The 18,645-nt window shown below is 42.5% G+C and overlaps 1 protein-coding gene across 3 annotated transcripts in view; it reads right to left on the minus strand.

Moving 5' to 3' along the window:
• The window catches only part of UMODL1 (uromodulin like 1), a 76,290-nt gene that overhangs the window by 43,431 nt on the left and 14,214 nt on the right, over nt 1-18,645 (minus strand). For 2 of the 3 annotated variants that reach the window (XM_065658545.1, XM_065658543.1), the window contains exon 2: nt 5,611-5,853. The exons of the other annotated variant lie outside the window; for it this stretch is intronic. In XM_065658545.1, the coding sequence (XP_065514617.1) occupies nt 5,611-5,788 (178 nt within the window). In that variant the 5' untranslated portion in view covers nt 5,789-5,853. The remainder of the gene's footprint in view (nt 1-5,610; nt 5,854-18,645) is intronic. 3 annotated transcript variants of the gene reach the window in all.

Here is an 18,645-nt window from a genome sequence, read left to right on the forward strand (position 1 = left end):
GATTTTTTTTGGCATGTTTAACTGTGATGTAAAAGATTTAATGAGTCACATGCAATCTCAGAAAACACTATTGAATCCTGGCTGAGTGCCACAGTAGCCATTTATCTAAAATCAAAAGGTCATCATTTTCGGATCAGCGGAAACAGAGATGGATTCACATCACATTTCTGCCTAATTGTACCAGATGCACTTTCAACATGCAATTTAAGCTCTCCACTTCAATCATCTTGGGGACAGCCACCTACCAAGCAACACTGCCAGTACTGGAGAGCAAGCCAGCCAGCTCCTCTTGTCAGTTGGATAAAGTATAGGCTTTTCTCCTCCATTATTTGCATAAATGTACTGAAGCAACAACACAGCACCCAGTGCTTAGCAACAAAAGCTCAGTTACCAGCCTGCCCACATGACAGCTGCCGAGTCTGCTGTGACCATAGGATGGCAGGACCTCCCAGGAGACAGATGCTGAGGGACACCGTTAGCTCAGCCACAAACTCCTTCCTCTCCCTCCTTCCACCTGGAGGGGCCAGGTTCCATCCAGAGGGTGCAGCATAGCCAGGGACCAAAACCCTGCATTCACCTCAGGCATCAGAAGGTGGAGACAAATCTGTGAGATTATAGAAAGAGCTCCTGGCAAAGCCCATTACAAAGGTAGACTGGCAGTTTTCATCATATGATCCTGTTTTCAGGGTCTTTGAGCATTTCTGGCCTTTATCTGCTCAGACGGATGTTTTCCATCCCATTTGCCTGTCGGGGAGTTAATCAGGATGGAGGGCAGCATCACAATGTGCCAGTTCAGCATCTGACAAATATTTAACAACCTTCCCTATGAAAAGCCGTATCATTCATTAGAACATATTCAGGAGCCACGGGCTGAAATTCGACAAGAACGCACTTTTAGATGACAGGGGAACATGGTTTTCAGAGCACAAGAACAGTCTGCATGCTCAGAATAAGCTTAATGAAATTTAGCCACTGCCATCTCCAATGGGTTCATCCTGTGGGCAGCACCATGATGTAGCTATGCTCTGCCCATCAGCGCTCACACCAGCTATCGGTGAAGAGACAGCAGGGGCCCGTGATGAGCCCACAGCTCAGATGAGACTCCAGGTACCCCTGGTCCCCATGGGGTTAATGCAGCTGGAAAAGGCATGGAGTATCTGAATGGAGCTGATAGCCTGCGAGGACAGACTACCAAAATGGCTAAGGCTTTTTGCTGCAGAGAGAAGAAGGCTGAGGGGGATGTGATCAAGGTTTACAATATCCCAAAAGCGGAGGGTTAAGGTGAAAGCAGAGCTGGTATTCATCAGACCCCAGAGTAATAAAATGGGTAAAAGTATGCACTTCTTTATCCAAACGGGAATTAACTTCTGCAATTTGACAGCACAGGAAAGTGTGGAGACTGACTGCTTCGGTGGGTTCAAAACCAGAAGACAGGAGACCCGTAAGCAGACACCATGGGGGATACTCAGGGACATACCCTCTGACACTCTTAATCCCATTTCTGGTGATGCTGGAAGCACACAAGGGACCCAAACAGTAGGACAATCAGAGACATCTGCTGCTGGGTGAGGTCTCCCCGCTTCCCACTCTGGAGAGGTGCTGCAATGCTGTCCTCATGCTGCTGGTGACACCGCTGGTGACACCACTGTCCCACGGCTCTCTGGTGACAGCCCAAGCAGAGGGGACATCCATGCCACTGCTCCCCACTGCTCCAGTTAGATCCAGCACGCAAACATCTTGCATGCAGACTCTGAAAGGCCCCAGTCCTGCTGAGGAGCTACCTGGGCAGCTAAAATGAAAGGTTTTTAACTTTACAGTTGTTTCTCTGAAAACTTTGGGAAGTTACACACACAAAGCATACTCTGATGTGTGGCCTTAACATTGCAAATTAAATGCCCTCCAGTTAAGAAACTCCAGGATTAAAGTTGTCTGGGCCTTCTTATTTCAAGGTATTTTTGTATATGTGTGCTTAAAAACCAGCCTTCATTGCATGCTGATGCACTCTCTTGCTCCCTGGCTGGAGATCTAGCAGGGTTAGATGGCAGATAAGGAAGGTCTCTGGTTTCCTCTTATGCAGTAATGTGGGCGGCAAACCAGCTACTGGGAGAAGTAAACATACAAGCAGCTAGAAACTAGCCTGGCGAATTGGACCCTGTCTTTGCCTGAAATAAATTTCAGCAATATGCTGAGAAAGTCCTGTACAACAAACTCATAACAACCTTTCAGAGCCATGGGTTTTGCAGGAACCTGACCTGCAGCCCTGGGACCTGCTTAGCAATTAAGGGACTGCTCACAGTCGCCATTGAGGACACAAGGCTTTGTGCAAGTTGTTAAAAGTGGCTCTAAGAGCTCTGAAAATCAACATTAAAATAACTTTTTAAATATGTAAAACTGCACCCTAGGTACGTGAGAGTGGGCACAAAAAACGATTTGATCTCAGTCTCTCTGCAGCTCGCTTGCCCAGCTGTGCAAGGCAGAGAACCTCCCTCCCTTCCTGCAGATTTGGTGAAGACAAAGTGCTGTCTGTGAGTCGCCCCAGGATTCACCTCAGGAGGTGATACATAATTCTCTATTCAGAGAGAGGCTCAGCAGAGCACTGCACCATGCAAAGAGGGTGGAGGCCACGATGACGCGCTGCTGGAAAGCTCCTTAGAGGGTCCCCATCGTCCCTGAGCTCCACAGGGAAATGTGGCCCTGCGGCAAGGCAATGCCAGATCGGGTAATAGAAAGAGTTTACTAATATGCATGCACAAGCACAAAGAGAGGAAACAAAGTTTGGTTTTATTTAATTCAACCTTTAGAACTAATTCTAGCAATTCCTAACTTTAAGATACTTAACTTTCCAATTTTCAATTGTTAAAGTAGTTTGTGTGTGCATGTGTAATATTATACTATCTTAATGGATTGATGGGCAACTAGAGAGAACAACTGGAATAACTTGACTAATGATCTAGACTTTTTTCCCCAACAGTAAAGAAAAAAGAAAAGCAGGCCTGCCATATCCCAGGCAGGGGTAAATCTTTCTTTCTAAGAAGAAAAGGTGGCCAGGAGCAGGTAACCGTGAAAGGTCACAGAGACCTTTTTGCTCCTGGCGGGATGGAGAGCATGCCAGCATGGATAACATCAAGAAGAAAATAACGGTAGCTCAACAGCATGCTGTGCAGTAATTTCAGCAGTTCCAGTTTCTCTTTTCATCATTTATTTAAGACTGTGTCTAGACGGTGCATTACCATTCACAGAATTTATGACTAATGCCCTGAAAAGCAAAGATACCAGCATAATGTAAACACAGAATTCACCTAGAAGCCATACAAATCCTTTTATGGCTTATAATATTCCAAAATTAACTTTGACAGGAAAAAGAGTCAAGGTGACCACAGTATTTCATGGACAAACTGCCCAGGGTGCCCATCAACAATGTGGCAGGGGCAGAGTAGAAATTCTGCAGCTAAGCTTTACTAGTGATTTACAGATTTGTTAATGTTAGATGAAATAAACTCATCAACAGCTCTCAAGCCTAAAATATCCCTAGAGATGCTTTTAACAGACATAGAATTATACTGGGGAAAAATATTTAGTGTGTTACCAGGATGCCTTCTTTTCCACCCAAGAAGACAGTTTCGATTTTCAGAGGTTCAGAAACACCTTGAAAATCCTGACCACTCATAGAATTTCTTGAGCAAACAGTGGCAACCATAACTAGCTAGTGACTTCAGCATTTACCTGATACATCTGTTTCCTTGTATTACAGAATTAAAAAGCAATTTGCTATCATTGCTTCTCTGTCTTGTCATTTGATACATACATGCACATACGTATGCGTATGCATGTATATCAAAAAGACCTTTCTGAAGTGATTATTCAACACTAATTAGATCTACTGGAGTTTTACCCCAGCATGGAACTGCTGCTTGGAAAATACATATGATCAACAGCGGGTTCATTGCCAGTGTGAGAAAACTGCCTGGATATACCATAACCTGCAGGTCAAATTTTGCCCTGGCTGACATTCCACAACAGCCACAGAGCCAAACAATTGCAGGATACAATAAATGAGGGATGATGCGTATCTAATTATGCTTTCATTCCTCTTCTCTAGCAAACTATTTTAAGAACAAGAAAAACACAATGACCACTTCTGTGTTCCCATCTTTCTATTAAAGGAATTTTCCTGCTAGACACAATATTCTACTAGTAACTGCTGAGAAAATACTTCACAAAAAATGTTTGGAGGTTTTCCAATGCTCTATTGCAACTTAAAAGTAGGATGAACACATTGTTCCTTACAGATCCCATGACAAGACATAGGGCTCATACCCTCTCATGTTATGTTATACAATCGGATGTAGGAGCAGGTTCAGGGACATTCCCATAGAACTGAGTCACCCAAGTCTTATGACCCAAAGCAAGGATCAGGGCTGCAATAGGACCTTTCTTTTTCAATCTTTTGTTACAGTGTCGAGACTTTGTAAATTGCCAGGGCAATAACTTGAAAAGGGGAAATTGAGAAAATGCAATGTCATAATGAAAATAGGAGACAAAATTATGTCCTGTGGAACTTTTCTGGACACTAGAACAGATCAGTGCTGGCCTACTTAATCCAAGAGGCACGTTCAGCTTAAAAGCACGTGGCTTTATCCATTTAAAACAAAATAAAGCTCCTTTTCTCCAAAGAATCCCTTCAACCTATGAATTGAGTTCTGCTAAAAATTAGCAATTTCTTGTTGACAACTGGTAGCCCTTATGTGGGAAAGGGAAAAAGCATCTATCTTGAGTCAAAGATTATAAAGTCATAGAATTATGGAATACCAGGTTGGAAGGGACCACAAGGAAAAGTCTTCCGAAGTAGAATCTTGTTAAAACTGAGAAGTTAGATCAGATCCATCAAAAGTTTCACTAGTTTCCAGTCTTCCAACATAGCCCTAGGTAACCAAGGAAGCCCTGAGAAAACGGGCCCTAATGTAGTTTTGATCAGAAAGCAATAAGTACCAACTTGTCCTGAGGCCACAGGTTGTTCTAAATTAACACTAAAACTGGGTTTGCATCCTGGGAACTGACCCTGCTCGAACTGAAAGAAGGTGTTATCCTAGTGCATCCTGAACTACTTTCAACAATAAAGCTTCTACTGTAAATGCAAGCATACTCAGAGCACACACAGCACCAGCCAAGGCTACATGAGTTCTTGCACCTGGCCACAGATATTGGCCTGAACCAGGACAAGTAATCATAGAATCAGAGTAGTTTGGGTTGGAAGGGACCTTCAAAGGCCATCTAGTCCAACCGCCCTGCAATGAGCAGGAACATCTTCAACTAGATCAGGTTGCTCAGAGCCCTGTTTTGTAGGGGTAACCAGCAGGTGCCTTCTTCGTGCTTACCTGGAACTTCAGTGAATTTCTGACTACGGGTGGCAAAGAGCAAGAATCAGAAGCAATGGTCTTTCATGTCTACTCCTTGCCATGTTGGACCAACTTTCCTGTAGATTTTTGCAAACTCAGTTATATCAGTGAAAAGGAACCTATTGCCCAGAACTGAATTAAGTCTTTGTATGTCTCAGTTTAAGTGAATCCTCTTCCACCAGATATTTATTTCAACTATTAATCTAAAACTTACCTAAAGAGCAGTAGAGTCCAACTTGCTCATATCCTTCACAGCAATCTGTAAGAGTGATGGTTTCAGGGACTTGAACAGTATGATACTGTGTTTTATAGTACGTTCGGGGACACATCATCCATGGTATCCATCCTCCACAGGAAGTGCTTTTCTCATAGGACTTTTGGTAGGCAACCATTTTAAACACATTTTTGGTCAGATTATAGTTGCACAGATGGTAACCTAGCAAGGAGAGGCCCTTTTCTAGGGAGGGAAACAAACAAACCAGGAAAGAGAAGGATCAGCACTAACTTGTCACTCCAGAGCATACATAAGTTCCCTGCAGTACCTAGTTTAAAATACTGTTACGAGAAATCAGTGACAGAACCAACACAGACGAATGCTTTCTAAGAAGCCTGATGTTAGGGAGACCATCGCTTCAGAAAATGGACGAAAGAAAGAATTAATAGTGACTGCTTGTCATAGGCATCACTTGAATCATAAAAGGATGTAGATCGGCAGAAAATTCAAAGAGCTCTCAGTGCCTTCAGGTGCAAAGCAGAAAAAGGACAATTTAACTCAAGTAAGTATAAAGGAAATTAATATACATTAACAGAAATTAATAGCAGAGCAGAATAGGCACTTCCAGGGCAGAGTCATCCAAGTACTTTAAATGTCCACTCCAGGTTTACACTGCCAAAGTGTTCGTCTTTCTCCGTCGACTATAAAGGGAATGAAGGGTGAGGAACTCATGGGCAGATGAGTCACAGTAGATGTCTGGAATAAGACATCCTTCCGACACCGCCCTGGGCTACAACTGGGCACACATGCATCACTGGGAAGGACTTTCAGGTATCTGACACAAAAGGTATTCCTGGCGCTCCTATGTTGTCTGTCTGCATTTGCAGCAGACCGTACTAGACCAGTCCCTTTGAGAGCTGCTATGGTTCATTGACTTTAATATAAAAGAAGTCAGTAACAAGTTCATTAACTACATAATTTCACCCAGATCAGGGAATGGGACTCAGTTTCTGGAGTTCTGAAACCAGTCATGACGAGAAACAAACTTGTTACATGCATTACTTAAAACTGAAATACTTGAGCAGGAGCAGAGAGAAAAAGAGAGAGAGAAAAAAAAAAGGAATAAAAAAAGACACCACAAAGAAACCCAAACAACAAGAACAGCAACAAAACCAGATGGAGTTTAGCAATTATCATGTCACAGACATCAGACTGACTCTTAATGAAATGCTATAGAAGCCAGCGGGGCTGAGTCACCCTGTGTCCCATTTGGGAAACAAATGGGATAGAACTAAAATGCCTATATCATCCTTTAGACAAAGCAAAAGAAACTTTAATAAGGATAAATATGAAATAGCAGAAGGGATTCAAGTATTGCAGGATTGTTATTTCTGAGAGCTCTGAGGGGACCAGGGCCAGTCAACAGACTGCATCTAACATAGTATATCCAACAAGCACACAATTAAAATATTTTCAGCTTATCTTATTTGTACAGCTTATCTCCTGTCTGAAAATTTTCAGATTTTTAGGAATTACGTGCTTTTAACATGTTTAGCCCTCTAGCTAAACAAAAACTATATGTGCAATTTGAATAGGACTGGCAAAAAAAGTTTTTAACAGGATGATCCTTTGGAAATGCATAGACAGTCCAGAAGAAAACATGGAATAGATACACCATACATCAATACAATACAATACATCCCTCAAGCTGGCTCAACAAACTCACCCAGAAGGTCTTCCTACCAGCCTTGATCCTTGGACCTGCTTGAATAAGAACAGTCTCAAATACATCCCCCAGCTTAGACATTCAAAAGGCCATGAAGACAAATGGATTTGTTTGATGCAGCTCCCAAGTGGAGGCACAGACACCTCCCTGTGGATAAGGGCACTTTGGAAGAGCAGATGGAAGGTGAGGGTAACTGGGACTGACCACAGACCACCTCCAGCCTTCCCTCTTGGCTATAAATAACTCATGTCTGACCAGGCCCAGGGAGAGCATCAGGCCCCTGAGAGTCCATCCCTGCTCTGGCTAACCCATCTGTGCTTTCATCCTGTGGCAAAAGGCAGAGTTTGACACTGGGACGTGCTGCAAAGGGTGCGTGTGAGAGCGAGAGACTTCCCAGCAGGCTCCAGGGAGATTCATGCTGCTGCTTGGGGCAAGGCAGCAGGAAAATATCAAGAAACAGGGCATATCTGGAGATCCCACTCCCTGCTTCATCCTCCTCCCCAGCCATAAGCAGGGCATCTCTGTGGCCGGTCCCTGAAGCTACCTCCAGAGACAGCAGCTGAAAGTCTGTCACATCGCTAGAAAGCACTAGGGCTGTTCTTTGTCCTTAAGAAGAGAGTGAAAGGAGATGGTCATGAGGGGCAGGAAGGAGGACACCCAGCCTGTGTCAAGCCGAGGGGCAGAAACCCATACCCTGCCTGAGCCAGGAGAAAATCCCAGCGGCTGGCATACAGGTCTGACCAGGACCAAGAAAGCCTGTACCCAGCCATGGCATGTAGGTCGCTGTGCAGGAGGGAACTGAAGGCTAGGTGGGACAGAGCAAGTAAGGTGGCCTCCCTCCCCTGGTTAGATTTAGGACCATGGGAGGGGAAAGGGGAAAGGGGAAAAGAGAACAAACATGGGTTCTGGAGCAGAAATCAGAGATCAAGAGCTGCTTTTTAACCAATGCATTTGATCAGTTACCACTTCACATAAAGCATCAAGTGCCTTACAAGAAACAGGTAGCTGTCATTGCGTTTTGTAAAGCATTCCCTTGCCACATGTTAGGAGTGCTCTGAGAATAGCTGCCCCAGCAATGCTTCTAGGCATGTAGGCAGGAAAAAACAAAACCAAACAAAACCAAACAAAACAAACAAACAAAAACCCAACAACAAACAAACAAACCACACCTTCTTCCAGCTTTTTTTTTTTTTTCTCACTTTCATTAGTTTGGGACCTGAATGGCTATATACGCCATGTGGGATGGAAAGAGTACCTAAATCATTTTGGATCTAGCCTTTATCTAGAGAAAGTGCACAAACATCTGTTGGTGATCAGGGAACCTGAGAGCAGCAGGACAACTTTTTCCCTATGGAAACAAGAAAAAGAAACTACTACACTAAGGAATCATTCTGTTACAGTATAAGATGATATTAGGAGGGGTAGGGCAGATAAGGAAGAAAAGTTCAGCCTAGCTTCTCATCACTATGATCTCTGCATTTCTCCAGAGCTCACATATCAACACGGCTTGAGCAAAGCAGGCACTGGAAGAGAACAACCGAGTAAGGAGAGCACTGAAGATTCGTGTTGTCCGTGCAGAGCTGCAGCTGCAGCGAGGACATAACACTGGAAAGCTAAAAATTCCTGAGTCAGCTGCGCTGGCTTAGGCTCTACAGCAATGTGCAACATAAATACAGGTATGAAACTGAGAATAAAACTGTATAGAATTAGACACAGTTTATAATTAGAAGCTACAGCTGTCAGAGCAGATATGAAATCATATTTCATACTTAAACTTTGATACTAGGTATAGAATGAGGCTGCCAAAGCCAAAAAAGAAGGTTTGAGATATGGCTGTGGTGGCACAAAAAGATACCCTCGCTGGAGGAGGTCAGCCTGAAAGTGACAGGGAAAGGTGCAGCACCATCATTACTACCATTATCCATCACTTCCATACAGTTTAAAACAAGCTTTGACACTCACAGAGTTCAATTATTTGCTGACAGCAGTTTCCCACTGAGCTATGTGGCTCAGATCAATTTGGGCTCTTTAGCGAATTGGCTTTCTGTTCTCATTACCCCCATCTATGGGATTATGGCACTATTGAATGGAATTAAAATGCACTGGCTGTTGTTTCCAGCAACACAAAGCTGAAGTCGATAGCAAAGCAGGGGAAGGCAGTCACCTGATGTTAGTAAGGCTTCGTTACGCCTATCATCTCTGGACTTCAGGTTTTTGTCTTAGCAACCACTAGCTTTCAGCACTGTCAGGGAAAGTGTAAATTTGATTATGTTAAGCAAGAGCAAAAGCAATTAAAGCAAATACTTTATTAACAGAAATAAATACTGAGAGGAAAGGCTGGAAGAGAAGTCTGCATTAGGAGTAGGCTGCTTAGAATTCAAGGTCAAACCCAGATCAGATTTGAGAGCATGATCAAAAAAATCATCAATAGAAAGTGCTTGATAGCATTGATGCCACAGACTTAACTGCAATTCTGGAAACTTCACTGCTCAAGTGCCAGAAAAGCCACTGTGATCTGGAATCTGCAAAATCTTTTGATAGAGAACAAGAGCAAAACCAAGCCCCTTTCTTGTCTTAATGTAACATTCCAAGTAATCTGTTGGAACAGGTTCACAGAGGGGCAGATTGAAACTCAGCTTTAAAAGGCAAAGGCTCCAAAACATGAGGAAAAATGGATTAAGAGCTAGATTTTTCTGGGTATTCCTTTTTAAAGTCAGCACTATTGACTTTAAATGGCAGTAGAATAGGGGTTCTGCTGACCCCCATCTGTCGGAGCCTCTTTTTTAAATATGACTTTGACAGAAAAACAGGAAAATCTGCAAGGCTTTAAAAAATATGGTTTGTATTTTTACTGAGACTTGCAAAACCACTTCAGTAAAAAAATGCAGCAAAAAGCCGCCAAAAAATCATGTTCTTTTCTCATGCAGATAAATCAAACCAGAAATTAAGAGCAAATTAGGATTTAATTTAGCAGTTACAACCTAGCAATTGGGTTAGGTTTTTCCAAATTAGAGCCCATCCCATAGATGAAAGTTAAACATGTATTCTACAGCCTCATTTTATGCATCTCTAGGAATTTGCTAGGTACATTACTACATATTTTCTTCCAAAAGTTTATTTTAAAGACAATTTTCAGAAAAATGTGCACATTACTGAACACAAAGCAGGAATCCTACTCATTCATTTCTGGCACAAATGAAATGACAAGGCTTATGCCTGGGGATGAAGAGTTGGGGACAAAGGTGGTATCTTGGCTTGGTTAGATTTTGTTTAATTATCAACAGAGGATTCTTCAATGGTCACTGAGACGTTACCAGTTCTTCAGCTTGGCCACCTTGGCCAGTTTATTTCAAACAAAGAGATATCCCACCACCAAGCTAAGCTGTCCTGCATAACAGTTGTGGTCTTCTGACCAGGTTTGCATCACTCACCTGTAATTTCATTTCCCCTTCCCTGCTGTGTGGCTGCCCAGAAGATGAGAACAGAAATAAGAGCAATCCTGGCCATTGTATCACCTGTCCAGGATGAGCCCTTAATCGCTTCGTTTCCGAGTTGGTAGAGCTTAATCGTCCTTGCATGCAGCTTTTGGATTGGGGAAAAAGGTGCTACGTTCGTTTACCTTTTGCAGGTAGGTGATAACTACTGACAACAGAAACAAAGAGGCTCCAGTGGGAATTTTGCCAGTTCTTTCTCCTTCATGCTCTCCCCAGGGAGCCTGCCTCTTCTGCCTGCTCAGCTTGCACCCCACCCCCCCACACACCTCATTTTGAGAAAAAGGTTTTTCAAAATTGATGATTTAGTCCACATTTATCCTTCCAAGTGCTCATTCCCTCTTGCACCTCGAATATCTGACAGCTAAGAGCCAGATTTATATACCTCAAATGTTAGGTACATGCATCTTGAATTTCATTTTTGTCCACACATCAGGAGATAACTATTTTTAGATCTTTAATTCTGTACTTCAAAAAAAAACTAAGAGCAAAACCAAATGTCTATGTCAATGTTTTTTCCCAAATTTAAGCTGTTTCACTAGCTGGTCTCATGCTCATTTCACTGCAATTTCAGTATCAGATAAACTAGAGCAATGCCAGGCAAACAGAAACCTTATTAGGCAGGGCATAAATCAGGAGATTTGAGAAAACAAAATCCCTTTCTTTTCATTGTGTAAATCATGAAGGCATGTTCCCAAGATAGATGTGCCTGCAGCCTTACAACGCAGGACAATAACTTCAGTGCAATATCACTTGGCTCATGCAAAGAAAAGGAGTAAACACAATATGTTATTTCATGAGGAGCTGACACTGAATTATCAAAAATCCCAGGTACAGTTCTTGGAGCTGAGGCAATATATTCAGAGCAGCACTTAAATACACGCAGCATTATTGTAGACAGTTTCATGTGGATGAAGGAGCCAGATGTAAGGGAGGTTAAACCACAAACCCTCTCATCTGTGTATGTTCCGAATATCAGGAATATCGCTTCTGTAAAACACAGTCGGGCAATCGCTGTGTTAGCGCTCGCAAGGTAGGAGAGCTGGTGCCCTGGAGAATATGCTGGATGGTTCAGACCCTCTGGCAAAGGGCAAAGCCAGGGCTTCATGTAGTGTTGAGGCACTTGTGAGCTGTTCTTCTGGCTTGGAAAATAAAACAGCAAACTCATCAAGAAAAAAAAACAAAAGGAAAATTAAGGCTTGCCCAAACTTCAACTGAAAAATGTTTTCGCAAAAAATGGGGAAATGGGTAGAGGATTTCAACAACAACAAAATTGTTTCGGAGACATTTCTGCTATGTCTAAGGAGAATGCGTACATCAGCACCTCTTCTCCTGCACGCACGAGGAGGTCTGCTCAGGCTGTATCCCCCAGGTGCACCTTTTACATCCCCTATCAGCACAGAGAGGCAACAGGGAGACCCTGACTGTAGGCTGTACAGAGGATGCCATCTGACTTAAAACCCCCACTAATAAATTTTTTAAAATAAAAAAGAAGGTAAAAAAAGAAAAAAGAAGAAAAAAGAAGAAAAAAGAAGAAAAAAGAAGAAAAAAGAAGAAAAAAGAAGAAAAAAGGAAAAAAAAGGAAAAAAAAAGAAGAAAAAAGAAGAAAAAAGAAGAAAAAAGAAGAAAAGGAAAAAGAAAAAAAAAGAAAAAAGGGGAAAAAAATTAAATAAAAAAGAGGACTTGAGTCAGTGAAGTTCAATTTGCATGGTCTATTATTTTTTTTTCAACAACCTAAATTTTCTGGAAAAAATATCTTGATTTAAGTTTTCCAGCTAGCACTCACAAAAAAGATCTTTAGCCATTAAAAATGACTTGGTACTTCTGAAGAATTGTATGTCCTGACCAAAGTCAGATGTAGGCAATTCCAGACTGGCAGCTGAATTGGATTGCATTTGGGTTCTCTTGCTCACAACCCTATATTGCTGGATAGGGTTGCCGTATGTCTTAAACAGCTGCTGCTTTCCAGAGTTAGCTATAAAACAAATGTCATCATCTTCACCACTGAAGACTTCAATGACTGAAGTACAATCCTCCAAATTGCAGTAAAGGACTAACAACCCTGTTCGAAAATACTTAAGTATACATGCTTATCTTTAGGACTATTAATAAACATCGATAAAACTCTGCATATTTACAGCTCAGTCTTACGGCTGGCAGCTGGAACAGACTTATGTTCAGGATGAGTTAACTGTGAGTTGCAACTTTATTGTAGTAGAGAATGAACTGGTTCCTAAATACAGAATACACAGGACTCCCCCTTTCAATCAAAACTCTAAGTAAAGTCAGTGGGCATTTAATTGAAATAAGAAACAGAAGTCATGTATTTCAGGATTTACCTTGTAATTTCCAAATTCTTTGTGGTTCTGGTTCATATTTGCTTTATTTCTTCAGCACTACAAGCATTTAGGCACAGAGCAACTTAGCTTTTTAGCAACGCAGAGATTGGAAGAGGCCACCCAGACAATTAAGTATGCACCCTATGTCCTGTGCAACCATTTCCACATCTTTCAGACATATTCTTGCACTGTGTTAACTGCAGTAAGTTTAAGATGATGCATCCCAGGCAGTAGCATGTGCTCTTTCTTCATATTCCAGCAGTTGCTGTAATGAGTTGCACTTACTCACCACAAGTCAATACAGATTCTTCTGCAGGGAAAATAAATAGATTCATTGATCGTTTTGGAAAACTGACCACCTGTATGTGCATGGCTGATTACACAAAAATGTATTTCTAATAACCATTGGTGTATTTAATAGAAAAAGTTTGGGTCTTTTTTCCCTGTTCCTTTCAACCAGGTGCTGCTATCTTAGGACCCCAGTGCAAAATTGGCTTTTGCTTTGGTGGTGAGGAAGGTCAATGGTGAGGAACGGAGAAAGAGACGTTTTGTGGAATAAAAGCACTGGCTATGCGGTGCTGGTAGCGAGCTGGAGCGCAATCTGGAAGGAGCTCCTCACTGTCCTCCTGGCCCAGTCATCTGGAGCTGATCAGTTCTCCTGGCTCTGTTGTTTATATTTTCTGCAGTTACATTTGTAATGTCTGAATTGATCTAAAGTATGCAATTTGCAAAAAGAAGAGCTGTGCCAATAAAAGCCATGTCAAAACTGATTAATGATTAATTTTACAGGATCCAGAAACAGATTTTTAGAGATCAGATTTGACTCTCCTAGACTGTACTATCAGTAATTGGAATATTGTAGCTGACAACAGGCTTTCTCATCATAATTTTTAGGCATTTATTTCTTTAGACAGATTCACTTTTGATCTAATTAGTCACTTAAAAGATCCTGGTTTTCTTTAGGCTAGGAGTTTGACACAGAAAGGTCAGTTGTTGGAACATTTCTAATTGCTTTGCAATATTTTGTCTGTGAAGTACTGACTATTTCAGATGCCCAAAATGGTCATGATGTTTCAAGACAGGCTGGTCTGCATGCAGGAAACAGGACTGTGCCTTTGGGCTCCATGGGAGTCTAACAGAAGCTGCTCTGTGCTCCAGAAGGCAGCACACCTTCCCGTAGATGTACAGGACCTAAAGCTTGAGAACCATTAAATCGTTTACCCTGACTTCTCAGAATCAGCTGTCAGTAAATTTATCCCAGATCCTTCTTCCAGACTCACCATTTCAATCTGATTACAGCTGGTCAGTCTGAGAAATCCCAGACTGTGGCCTCAGAAGACTGCAAATGGATGGAGGTGCCACCAGTCCTGAGGATCTCACAGTGGAAATAAACTGGTCTGGGTCAGGAACACAAAGGCAAAACCATGCTGCAAAGCTGCCAAAGAAGGCAACAAGAAGTTCAGATGAGACCTGATTTCCACCTGATTTCTGCCCCACAATGGCATTCCTTGGTGCCTGTGACTCCAAGAGAATTTTGTCTCGCCATCAGAGGAGTCTTAAAAACTGCCCTTGCTGTGACATTTGAGATGTTTAGTAAGGCCTGAGCTCAAGCTCAATGCCTTAGTGAGGCATTGCTACAGCTTCTTCCTCTTTTCCACTCTTGATCTTTGCAAAGCCTGTAGAAACCCAATAGTCTTTGAGCCTGTCAAAGACTATCTGTCAAAACTGGCTTAAATCAGTCAGCAAGGCCAAAAGGTGTTAGAACAGAGGAACAGGTTGACTGTGCTGGTTTGACTGAAAATGAGTTTTTTTCTTCATGCAGTTAGAAACCTTTCTTTTCCATAGCTAGCCTGGTCGTTATTTGGACTTAGTTTGAGAACAAGAAGATAACATCCCGGGACAGAGTTAATGTTTTTAATGGTTCTGGTCTGAGAGCCAAGGATGTTCTAAGCGCTCTGCCCACAGGTGTGAGGCATTGAGGAAGGGGGGCATGGATGGGGCAGAGCTTGACTGACATCCAGACTGATCAATGAGAATATTCCATCCCATTAGTGTCATGCTTCATTTTTAAGGAGAGTTGGGATCTTCCGCTCTCTCTCACGTTCTCTCTTCTCTCTCTTTGTTGGAGCCAGGACAGTTGAGGGGAGTTCTGTTTGGGACTTTCATTACTTTGGGTTGTTTTTTTTTTTTGCCATCCTGGCACTTTGCAGAGGCCTCTGGGCCTTTCTGCCTTTTTCTCTCTTCTCTCTCCGGGATCGGCTGTGGGACCAGGTGCTGGACCTGGGACTGGCTGCTCAGTGTGGACGGAGTTTGCGAGGAACTGCACTGAGTATCTTTTATTTTATATTCTATTTCTATTTTTTATATATGTTTACTAGTAGTGTATTAGTATTTTGTTATTTTATTAAACTGTGTTTATCTCAATCCCAGTTTCTCCCTTCCCTTTTGATTCTCTCCCCTATTTGTGGCGGCAGGGAGAGTGAGTGAGCAGCTGTCATGGTTATATTGCTAGCTCGGGTTAAACCACAACACTGACTTAGCCAGAAGTAATCTTTTTGCAGCTGAAGACAAAACAAAATAAATAACTTCTGCCATCAGGATACAAACTTATTCCAGCTTCTGAAAAAAAAATACATATAATGGACACCTTAATGTCTACTCCCTACAGAGAACTGAACTTCTCAGAAACTTCAACTATTCAGCTGTCAGAGTTAAAATGCTAGTCTGTGATTCTATGGACTTCCCTGCTCCTGCCACGGACACCTTGTGCAGCCACAAGCAAGTCACACAGGTCAAATTTGCCACTGCAATGAAGTCATGGTGGGGGAAGAAAGCCCAGTATTTCAGACCTCGTGAAAGCCACAGCTACAATACTATAAATACACTTTTGCTTATATTACCTGAGAAGAAAGTAGAACAGAAAAAGCACTGTTTTCCCAGCGTATGCTAGGCCTCTGTTAGGATGGACAATTTTTTGAAGAGGTCCTTTCTTCCCTGAGCTTGAGATGCATATCCAAAGAGTGGAATAGTAACACTTGCTTATTTTGCTGATGTTTCAGAGAAAAATGCATTAAAGTTGAAGGGACATACACAAATGCAGTAAAAAACTATTCACTTAAAGCCCTAAGAGCTACTTAGCTCAACTAGGCAGGCAGAACAGTGCCTGACTGTATGCAGTGATTTGTTCTGTCTCACCAAGAAACTGTTCCTCAGGAAAATCTTCGGGTTTTGTTTTTTCCCTGAACATGCACGAACTGTTTTAAAGTGACTCATGAGGAAAAAGTTCTTATTGGTAACAGAAGGAAAAAATATGAGTCAGGCGGAGGTCATGCTGAACCTCTGCCTGGCCTTGCTCCTCTGACTGAGCACCGGTTGTGCAATCTCAGCACAGAGAAGCTCTTGTTTTTTCCAGCACTTTGATGGCCTGGTCCCCTTCCCACCACCGAGTTTGGTACCAGATGAGACTGATGATCACACCTCATACATGATTTAGCAGTGCTGCAGGGAAGTAAACCCTATCTAAGACATCTTGTAAGCATGCTTCTTGTTTTTAACTCTGAAACCAGGCATTCTTGAAAGAAAGCAGTCTGGGCGGCGGGTGTTGCCCTTTGCTATGAAAGCCTACTTGGATGAAAAGTCTCCTGCTCAGCATCCCCCCATGGGGTACATGGGCCAAGTCCACCTGAAGGCCCCATTCAGCAAAGAGCATCGTGTCTGGCCTGTATCAGCACTTGGTGATGGGACCAGAGCCCCTCCTCGCTGTCTCACTGGCTGGACCATTGGCTCCCTGCCACAAAGGACCCAGAACAGAGCACCAACACCCACCTCACATCTCCTTGTTGACCTAGTGCCACGGGACTCAAGAACTACAACATCTTGCAGACACCAGTGACAAGCCCACAGATGTGGCTAGGCTTCACTGATTTGTGCCAGCGCCACTGGCTGTAACCCATTTTTGACTGAAAGCACCTGCTGCTCCTCTTGGAAGAAGGATGACTTCCCATTTCTTAGCCCACCTAAACCTGCCCAACATGCAGCCAGGATATGGATAGGAAGGACAGAGGCCTGTGCATGCAACTGGGAATTCCCCCTGTGAATCCATCTCTTGCACACACGTGCAAAACCTGCCTCTCTTAAGCAGATTTGAAGTGCAAAATAAACCAACCAAAATACACAATCTGCTTTTCACTGTTGGTCAACATAAGATTTTGCCCTTGCTTCCAGCAGATACAGGGACACACAGACAGACCCAAATACACATTTCTGATGGGAGATTTTTCTAAATGTTCGAAGAAGGTAATCTATAGCCCAAACTCTACAAAATGTTTCACAATTTGTGTAAGATCTTTTATTGATGCATTAGATTTAAATGTTTATAGGAAGCTTCTCACTTTGAGGGGCCTAAGGAAAATTGTTTCCATATGCTCCTGAGCCAACTCAGTTGAAATCAGAGAAGCTCATGAAGGAAGAGGAACTTTTCAAACCAGAAAAACTGGACTAGGAGAAGCTACTATACAGACAGGGTGAGTGATGGCACACTTTTTGTGTGCGAATACTAAGTAATGACTACAGGAGAGGTTTCCAAAAAAACCAGCACATTTTGACCTGGTTAGAAGGTACAAACACTTGAACAGATTTGTTTAGAAGAAGGAATGCAGTAAGTTGTTTTGGGGAGGTGTATTGTTTCTTCTTTTCATCCTGTTAATACCTGTAATTGTGATCATCCCAAACAAACACTGTATAACTAAGTACAAAGGAGGCAGGGAGCTTTTTAAGTGGGCAGAAAACCACCAAATGACTAAAACACCAAATGATTAAAAACAATACAGAGTGGAAGTTTGGGGTAAAAGGAAGCTTGGGCTGCAAGAAAAAGAACAAAATTTTTCAATCTGTCTGCCAAAATGTACTGACCAGACAAGTTATGAACCCAAATCTGTGCCTCTGAGGGAGTCTGAACAAGCAGAAAATTCACCAGTAGTTTCAGCGATCTCACTTTACACAGTGAGGAAATGCTTTTTTTTTTTTTTTTTTTTTAAAGAAAATCCTGGCCTGCTGTCAAGTGCTACTGTTGTTTTGAAATTATTTCTGGTTTGAGATTGATACTAAAATGCCAGTGTGATGAAATCAAGGCATCTATAGGTTTTCCACACCCTCGCTCCTACCCTTCCCCAAAATAAAGATTACAAACAACTTGCAAGAACCCCTGCACCAGGTGTCTGTCAGAACCAAGCCAAGTCTGAACAAACATCCAGATTTGCCTGGAAGGCATTAGAGGGCTAAACCACCCTCTGAATTACTCAGCAGGAGGCTATTAGCATCCTGCTCTGACTCTGCATTTCCACACATACACATTTGCCATGGTTTCACCCACCAAGTGACTTCTGCCATCTGAAGCAACTGTTGAGTTCAAGATTTGGCTTAAAGAAAGGAGAGCAAAGCTCCAGCTTGCACAGTGTTTTCCAGAACGCTTGCATGACTT

The sequence above is a fragment of the Caloenas nicobarica genome, chromosome 1, assembly GCF_036013445.1.
Source record: "Caloenas nicobarica isolate bCalNic1 chromosome 1, bCalNic1.hap1, whole genome shotgun sequence".
Taxonomy (NCBI): Eukaryota; Metazoa; Chordata; class Aves; order Columbiformes; family Columbidae; genus Caloenas; species Caloenas nicobarica.